This window comes from Coenobita brevimanus, chromosome 65 (genome assembly GCF_032717465.1).
Source record: "Coenobita brevimanus isolate Jiangsu-jjx chromosome 65, ASM3271746v2, whole genome shotgun sequence".
NCBI lineage: Eukaryota > Metazoa > Arthropoda > Malacostraca > Decapoda > Coenobitidae > Coenobita > Coenobita brevimanus.
The window spans coordinates 52287277-52297276 of record NC_137018.1 but is presented as its reverse complement, the minus strand read 5'-3'; the positions used below and the strand labels follow the sequence as shown (position 1 = coordinate 52297276).

Sequence of the window (10000 nt, the reverse complement as noted above, 5' to 3'; positions counted from 1 at the left end):
GGGAAGGAACGAAGGGGGAGAGAGAGAGAGAGAGAGAGAGAATCGGAAGGCAATCTTGCAAGGAAAGTTACGAGAGAGTAAGGAGACAAAAGAAGGGAGGGAGGGAAGGAGGGAGGTAAAGAGGGAGAGAAAGAAGAAGGGTGGGAGGGAAGGGGGGAGAGAAAAGATGGGAGAGAACAATGAAAAGTAGGAAGAAAAACTAAACGAGAGAGAGAGAGAGAGAGAGAGAGAGAGAGAGCCACGTCTGTCCTCAGCATCAAATTGGAACTGAGGGCTAATTACACACACACACACACACACACACACACACACACACACCATTCTATTTATCAAATTATGCAAAACGGAATTATATCAGTGTCAATGCATACAGTATATATGCTACCTTTATCTATCAATTTATATCTATCTGTCTATCTATCTATCTACATCAATCAACATTCACCTATCCATCTTTCTATTTATCTATTTATATCTATCTATCTATCTGCCTATCATATTTATCTATCTACATATATCTGTCTATTTTTATCTATCGCCTGTCTATCAGTTTATCTATCCACCATCATTTATCTATCCTGTCTATTTTCTCATCCATCCATTTTTTTCTGTATCTATCCATCCTCCTCTCCAACCCACCTGTCTATCTATCTATCTATCTATCTATCCCTCCATCTCTTTCCCATTAGTGTCGCCTGTCATTCGTGGAAGTCACTGCTCTCTCTCACTTTCTATCTTTTTTCTCTCTCTTTTTTCTCCCCCTCATTCTTTTTTTTTATTTCTCCTCTCTCTCTCTCTCTCTCTCTCTCTTTATCTTTTCTCACTTTCTCTCTTGCTCTTTTTTCTTTTTTCTCTCTCCCTCACATTCTTTTCTCTCTCCCTCACATTCTCTCCCTCTCTCTCTCTCTCTCTCTCTCTCTCTTTCTTACCTCTAACTCACCTACTTTCTCACTTTCCCGCCACACACTTCTTAATCTATCTTTCTATCTATCTGGCCATCTATATATCTATTACCTATCTATCCATCTGTCTATCCGATCAATGTACCATATCTATCTATCAATCTATCTCCATCTATCTATCTATCTATCTATTTATCAATCTATCTATCTACTAAGCATACTATTCCACCTGCTTATAAAAGAATGAAAGTGAGAGAGAGAGAGAGAGAGAGAGAGAGAGAGAGAGAGTTACCTGGGACAAACACAAGAGGGACGTGTAGGGTGGACAGGTGTGAAATTGAGCTTATAAAGGTGAGTGCAGGTGTGTGTGTGTCTCTCGCTCTCTCATTTGGTCCACTGATTATCTTTCTATCTTGCCCACTCCAATCCCTCTCTCTCTCTCTCTCTCTTTCTTTCCTCCTCTTTAACCTTCCTTCTAGTACTGTCTTTTCTTCTATCTATCCCAATCACGCCCACTTCTATCCCTCTCACTCCCACTACCATCCCTTTCACTCCTACTCCCATCCTTCTACTCCACTCCCATCCCTCTCATCCCCACTCCCATCCCTCTCATCCCCACTCCCTCCCCTCTCATCCCCACTCCCATCCCTCTCATCCCCACTCCCATCCCTCTCATCCCCACTCCCATCCCTCTCATCCCCACTCCCATCCCTCTCATCCCCACTCCCATCCCTCTCATCCCCACTCCCATCCCTCTCATCCCCACACTCCCATCCCTCTCACCTCCACACTCCCATCCCTCTCATCCCCACACTCCCACCCCTCTCATCCCCACTCCCATCCCTCTCATCCCCACACTCCCATCCCTCTCATCCCCACACTCCCAACCCTCTCATCGCCTCTCCCACCCCTCACACCCCCACTCCCAACCCTCTCATCCCCACACTCCCATCCCTCTCACCCCCACACTCCCATCCCTCTCATCCCCACACTCCCATCCCTCTCATCCCCACTCCCATCCCTCTCATCCCCACTCCCATCCCTCTCATCCCCACTCCCATCCCTCTCATCCCCACTCCCATCCCTCTCATCCCCACTCCCATCCCTCTCATCCCCACACTCCCACCCCTCTCATTCCCACTCCCATCCCTCTCATCCTCACTTCCATCCCTCTCATCCCCACACTCCCACCCCTCTCATCCCCACTCCCATCCCTCTCATCCCCACTCCCACCACTCTCATCCCCACACTCCCATCCCTCTCATTCCCACTCCCACCCCTCTCATCCCCACTCACATCCCTCTCATCCCCACACTCCCACCCCTCTCATCCCCACTCCCATCCCTCTCATCCCCACTCCCATCCCTCTCACCCCCACACTCCCACCCCTCTCATCCCCACTCACTCCCACCCCTCTCATCCCCACTCCCACCCCTCTCATCCCCACTCCCTCCCCTCTCATCCCCACTCCCATCCCTCTCATCCCCACTCCCATCCCTCTCATCCCCACTCCCATCCCTCTCATCCCCACTCCCATCCCTCTCATCCCCATTCCCATCCCTCTCATCCCCACTCTCCCACTCCCCGCAACTCTGCCAACTCTGCATATATATGGACTCCCAATGAACACTTCTATAATTATGGAGGGGAGGAGGAGGAGGAGGAGGAGGAGGAAGAGGAGGAGGAGGAGGAGGAGGAGGAGGAGGAGGAATATCCATAAATTTCCACTGTTCCCCTTTCATTACACAACAGACAGGCAGACAGATAGATAGATAGACAGATAGACAGACACAGACAGATTGACAGCCACACACACAGACCAACAGAGGCAGACAGTTAGTTACCCAGACAGACAGGCAGACAGACAAATGCAAGACAAACGTACATACATACATACATACACAGACAGACAGACAGCAAAAAAAAGGGGGGGGAGAGGGGGGAGGGGGTACCCATAATTTCACCCCATAGTCAATAGCGGAAGTAAACAAAAACCAAAAAAAAAATAAGTAAATAAAATACAGAGGTCAACATCCAGAATACGTTCCCAAATTTGCTCTTACTCTCGTCGATTCGGACTCCCTAACAGCTTTTCCTATGCGGTTTATTTTTTGAATGCTGGTTGGTAGAATTTTCTTACTTATGCAGAGTAGATATTAGGCTGATTTAAGAAACACAGAAGGTAACTATATGCAAAATGAATCACTTAGGAAAAGGCGTTAGGGAGCTTCCTTAGCCACTTCACTACGATAAATGAAATCGTCTGAAGTTGCAAATGAGTAAAAATCGTCCTTGGGGTGAGAGAGAGAGAGAGAGAGAGAGCAATAAGAGTGAGGAACATGGAGGTTATAAATGGTGTGTGTGTGTGTGTGTGTGTGTGTGTGTGTGTGTGTGTGTGTGTGTAAGAGAGAGAGAGAGAGAGAAACTGCGGGGTCGTGAGAAAGACCAGACGAAAGAAAGAAATTAAGAAAAAAAAAGAAAGAAATGACCGGTGAGAGAAAAATGTCTTGCAGGCAATTATGGCGACCAATTAGCCTCTTCAGCACGAGGACGTGATTATCGTTATTACTGCCCTTAATTACTCACTGGCCTCTCTCTCTTTCTCTCTCATTAAAGCACCATTCTCTTCAGCTATTCGTGTGCGTGGGTGTGTATTACTCTTTCACTCTCAGCAACCCCCTCCCATCTCCCCCCACTAACCCCCACCTTCTCTCCCTCCTTCAGGTCATCGTGTACCCCACCAAGACCTCCCTTCAGAAAGTCCAAGCCGTGGGGAGCCTCCTGGTGGTGTGGGCGGTCTCCTTCATCCTCGCCCTTCCCAACTTCCTCTGGCGGCGACTTGAGAACCACCACGTCAACCTCCCGGGGCTCGAGATGTTGAGTTTCTGCTTCGAGGACTGGCCGCTGGTGCATGGGAGGGCCTACTACAGCATCCTGGTCATGGTGGTACAATACTGCCTACCCATCGTCACCGTCAGCATCGCGTACGCTAGAATCTGCCGGAAGCTCAAGTATCGTATGACCTCGGACCGATCGCGGAAGGAGGACCTAAGGATGAGGAAGACCCACAAGCTCCTGGTGTCCATCGCCCTCATCTTCTGCCTCTCGTGGCTTCCCCTCAACCTCTATAACGTCGTCGTGGATCTGCACAACCCCTTCGGCAGCGACACGGAGACGATGTTGGTCGTTTACGCGGTGTGTCACATGGCGGGGATGTCGTCGGCCTGCTCCAACCCGCTCCTCTACGGCTGGCTCAACGACAACTTCCGAAAGGAGTTCTTGGAGATCTTCGGCCTCTGCTGTCCCTGCTGTCCCAGACCCAGTGTCCACGTGTCCCGGAGCAGCAGGTAGACAAAAATTCACCTACTTTTCTCCCTACTACCCAGTGTCCACGTGTCCCGGAGCAGCAGGTAGACAAAAATTCATCTACTTTCCTACCTACTACTTCTACTTCTATTGTACTTATGTGAAAATACACGGTTAATACAGTCACCCTTACCCTTCTCATGCTCGGAACAAGTCTAGCATTCTACTTCAACTTACATCAACACATTCTTTGCTTAGCCGGAAGTGCGTTAGGGAAGCCAGTGTTAAAAAATCCAGACCAATCACTTCCTTCAACCACATCCTCTCTTAGCCGGAAGTGTCATGGCGGCCTGGGGGGGGGGTTACAGGCTCCAATAACCATACTTTCTTTAATAACCATACTTTCTTTAATAACTATACTTTCTTTAATAACCATACTTTCTTTAATAACCATTCTTTAATAACCATACTTTAATAACCATACTTTCTTTAATAACCATAATTTAATAACCATACTTTCTTTAATAACCATACTTTCTTTAATAACCATACTTTCTTTAATAACCATACTTTCTTTAATAACCATACTTTCTTTAATAACCATACTTTAATAACCATACTTTCTTTAATAACCATACTTTCTTTAATAACCACACTTTCTTTAATAACCATACTTTCTTTAATCATCACACTTTCTTTAATAACCATACTTTCTTTAATAACCACACTTTCTTTAATAACCATACTTTAATAACCATACTTTCTTTAATAACCATACTTTCTTTAATAACCATACTTTCTTTAATAACCATACTTTCTTTAATAACCATACTTTCTTTAATAACCATACTTTCTTTAATAACCATACTTTCTTTAATAACCATACTTTCTTTAATAACCATACTTTCTTTAATAACTATACTTTCTTTAATAACCATACTTTCTTTAATAACCATACTTTAATAACCATACTTTCTTTAATAACCATACTTTCTTTAATAACCATACTTTCTTTAATAACCATACTTTCTTTAATAACCATACTTTCTTTAATAACCATACTTTCTTTAATAACCATACTTTCTTTAATAACCATACTTTCTTTAATAACCATACTTTCTTTAATAACCATACTTTCTTTAATAACCATACTTTCTTTAATAACTATACTTTCTTTAATAACCATACTTTCTTTAATAACCATACTCTCTTTAATAACCATTCTTTAATAACCATACTTTCTTTAATAACCATACTTTCTTTAATAACCATACTTTCTTTAATAACCATACTTTCTTTAATAACCATACTTTCTTTAATAACCATACTTTCTTTAATAACCATACTTTCTTTAATAACCATACTTTCTTTAATAACCATACTTTCTTTAATAACCATACTTTCTTTAATAACCATACTTTCTTTAATAACCATACTTTCTTTAATAACCATACTTTCTTTAATAACCATACTTTCTTTAATAACCATACTTTCTTTAATAACCATACTTTCTTTAATAACCATACTTTCTTTAATAACCATACTTTCTTTAATAACCATACTTTCTTTAATAACCATACTTTAATAACCATACTTTCTTTAATAACCATACTTTCTTAAATAACCATATCTTTTTAACTCTAACTTGGCCTAAAGCTAACTCTCCATCCTGAATATTGTCTCGTAGCAGTGGAGTAAGACTAAAATAGGATGCTAGTCACGAAGAAGTGCCATGTAAAGGTTGTAGAGCTGTACTGATGTCTTTGCAACTGACCCACGTGAAATAAGCTGCATAAGGACGAAAATCTGGCCCAAGTTAGAGTAAAAAGAGTCAAACTTCCTCCCCCTGTTCTCGAGCAAGTCGGTAAAGAGTAAAAAGAGTCAGTAAAGAAAGCAAAAAAAAGAGTAAAAAGAGTCTGGAAAAAGAGTAAAAAGAGTCGGTAAAGAAAGCAAAAAAGAGTAAAAAGAGTCTGGAAAAGAGTAAAAAGAGTTGGTAAAGAAAGTAAAAAAAAGAGTAAAAAGAGTCTGGAAAAAGAGTAAAAAGAGTCGGTAAAGAAAGTAAAAGAAGAGTAAAAAGAGTCTGGAAAGAGTAAAAAGGGTCGGTAAAGAAAGCAAAAAAGAGTAAAATGAGTCTGGAAAAAGAGTAAAAAGAGTCGGTAAAGAAAGTAAAAAAGAGTAAAAAGAGTCTGGAAAAAGAGTAAAAAGTGTCGGTAAGAAGATTACAAAGGACTATAAAGAGTCGGGAAAAAGAGTAAAAAGAGTCGGGAAAAAGAGTAAAAAGAGTCGGGAAAAAGAGTAAAAAGAGTCGGGAAAAAAAGTACAAAAGAGTAAAAAGAGTCGGGAAAAAGATAAAAAGAGTACAAAAGAGTAAAAAGAGTCGGTAAAGAGTACAAAAGAGTAAAAAGTCGGTAAAAAGCGTAAAATGAGTCCGTAAAAGATCAAAAAGTCAGTAAAAAGAGTCGGTGGAGAGTAAAAAAGAGTAAAAAGTAAAAAAAGTAAAAAAGAGTACAAAGAGTCGGTATAAAGAGTAAAAAGAGTCGGTAAAAAGAGTAAAAAGAGTCGGTAAAAAGAGTAAAAAGAGTCGGTAAAAAGAGTAAAAAGAGTCGGTAAAAAGAGTAAAAAGAGTCGGTAAAATGAGTAAAAAAGAGTCGGTAAAAAGAGTAAAAAGAGTCGGTAAAATGAGTAAAAAGAGTCGGTAAAAAGAGTAAAAAGAGTCGGTAAAATGAGTAAAAAAGAGTCGGTAAAAAGAGTACAAAGAGTCGGTAAAATGAGTAAAGAGTCGGTATAATGAGTAAAAAAGAGTCGGTAAAATGAGTAAAATGGGTCGGTAACAAGAGTAAAAAGAGTCTACCTTCCTCCCCCCAGTTCTCGAGCGAGCCACCCCACGAAGGAGATCAGCTCGTTCCGGTCTCGGCCCCTGCGTTCTCGCCCTGCCGTCATGTTCTCGAAGGGCGGGGCGGCGAACCAGCACACCTGCAACGGGGTGGACCTGCACGAACCGGATGTGACCCTCGTATCTCACCTCGTTGCCACCACCACACTCTGAAGGTGAGGGGAGAGGAGGGAAGGGAAGGGAGGGGAGGGATGGGGAGGGGAGGGATGGGGAGGGGAGGGGAGGGGAGGGGAGGGGAGGGGAGGGGAGGAGAGGGGAGGGGAGGGGAGGAGAGGGGAGGGGAGGGCAGGGAAAGGAGGTGAAGGGAAGGGAATGGAAGGGAGGGGAGGGAAGGGGAGGTAAGGTGGGGTAAGAAGAGGTGAAGGGAATGGAGGTGAGGGGAAGAGGGAGAAGGAGGAGGGTGAGGAGAGGAGGGAAAGGGAGAAGAGGCTGGAGAGAGAAAGGGAGATGGAGAGGGTGAAAAGAAGAGAGAAGAGGAGAGACGATGGATGGAAGGGATGGGATAGGATGGGACGGGAGGAAAAGGGAAGGGCAGGAAAGCGTATGGCTGTGTTAGAATTCTTAGAACACGGGAAAGCAGCTTAGATAAAATTGGAAGAGTACACCCTGCCAACCCAAGACAGCGAAAGGACAACAAGACAAGGTTATATAAGGTTACGTAAGGTCACGGTTGAGGTATTATGTAAGAGGTCGAGGCTTCCCAGGTGCAAAAGGTAGGCTGGATAATTAGATATTAATTAGAGGCAGGTAAGGTGAGATGAGGTGGTGTAATAATATTGGTTGGGTTAATCTGGCTTCATCTGAGGGAACTGGGCAACCCCTTTTGATTAAGCACTAAGTTATGAGGTAGTAATGAGTCTCCTTGGTTATTGTTTATATTACTACTACTACTACTACTGCTACTACTACTACTGTTATTATTATTATTATTATCATTATTATTATTATTATTACTGCTACTACCACTACCACCCACCACCACCACCACTACTACTACTACTGTTACTGCTACCACCACCACTACTACTATTACTACTACTGTTAATGCTACTGCTACTACTACTACTAGTACTATTACTACTACTACTATTACCACCACCACCACTACCACCACCACCACTACTACTAATCCCCACACTTTTTCATCAGCATTTTTTTCAACTTCACTTTTTTCACTGTTCATCTCCAAATCTCAATCCTGGGCAGGTTTTCATCAGTGGGGCTTAATCTTTTCTTATCTCAAAGGAAAATGGGGTAAAAGGCAACAGATTACTCCCTCCTGTTTCTTATCTCTTCTATCGCCTTTTCTTATTCCTCTTCCTCCTTCTCCTCCTCCTCTTCTTCTTCCTCCTCCTCTTATTATTATTATTATTCCTCTTCCTTCTCCTCCTCCTCTTCTTCTTCTTCCTCCTCTTCCTTCTCCTTTTCCTCCCCTTCTTCTTCTTCCTTTTTAGTATTTTTTCCTTCCTACTTTTTCTACCACTACTACTACTACTACTACTACATCTGCTTCTTCTTAGTTTGCCTCCTCCTTCCCCTCCACTTTTTCTTTTCTTATTCTTCTTCCACTACTACTACTACAACTACTACTACTACTACTACTTCTTATATTTCTTCTTCCCTCCAGATGGGGTGTTCTTAGTACTTGCTGTCTCGTACTATCCTCTCTCTCTCTCTCTCTCTCTCTCTCTCTCTCTCCTTATCTAAATTCTCTCCATTTCTTGTTAATGTCTTTCCATCTGTCTTTTTCGCCCCTGACTACTTCCTTTGTTCTCTCTCTCTCTCTCTCTCTCTCTCTCTCTCTCTCTCTCTCTCTCTCCCGTCAGCACTGCGTGGTACTAAACTGGGTAATATTTTGCTGTACATTACACCTCTAAAGTACACTACACTACTCATATTTTCGTCTCTCTCTCTCTCTCTCTCTCTCTTAAGAACACAAGGTCACTAGATGAGTTTGATGTTGACAGAAGGGATGTTGGCAGACTTCTAGGAACGATGATATTTCTAGGAACCAGTCTCTAGTTTATAATCTGGGCCAGACACACAAAAAAGGGTCCACCTGAGAGAGTGATGCGAGGTAAATAAAAAAAAATACATAGATTGTTGTTCTCAAAGGAAGGCCCCGTAACCCACACACACACACACACACACACACACACACACACACACACACACACACATAACACAATATATCACACCACTACACTAAAACACCACTCGACACCACACCAATACACCAAAGCACCACACCACTACACCACACCAATACTTACAATACACCACACCACTACACCACACCAATACTACAATACACCACACCACCACTTCACCACACCAACACCGTACTACAATTCACCACACCAATATACCAAAGCACCACACCACTACACCACACCAATACTACAATACACCACACCACTACACCACACCAATACTACAATACACCACACCAATACTACAATACACCACACACCACCACTTCACCACACCAATACCGTACTACAATTCACCACACCAATACCTCAATACAATGCACAAAATTTAATACTCTTCCCTCACCCCCACATCAATATCTCTCTTTTCTGTACTGAACGTCTTGGGTTAAGATGAATGTATGTATGTATGTACCGGGTATGTAAGTATATATGCAAGTACGTGTTATGTATGTACGTATGAGAAACCAGCCACCACTCAAGCGCCCCCAGAAACCTTTCACTGTGCCTATGGTGAAGGACTGAGCTGCGATAGTGTAGTGTATGATGTGAGTACGTAGTGGTGTGGGGGATGCATTATGGTGGTGGAGGGTGCATTGTGGTGTGGGTAGAGCGTAGTGGATTGTTTGTGAGTCGCATTTTGTATTGGTATTGAGGTGTGGAGGCGATTTGTTTGTGGCCACCCC

General features: G+C 43.0%; 1 protein-coding gene across 1 annotated transcript in view; it reads left to right on the top strand.

Annotated features, from left to right (window-relative positions):
* Positions 1–10000, top strand: part of LOC145405029 (neuropeptide F receptor-like) — a 78451-nt gene that overhangs the window by 53112 nt on the left and 15339 nt on the right. Inside the window, exons 3-4 of the mRNA XM_080276529.1 lie at positions 3627–4249; positions 7074–7256. Of these exons, the coding sequence (XP_080132655.1) occupies positions 3627–4249; positions 7074–7254 (804 nt within the window). The 3' untranslated portion in view covers positions 7255–7256. The remainder of the gene's footprint in view (positions 1–3626; positions 4250–7073; positions 7257–10000) is intronic.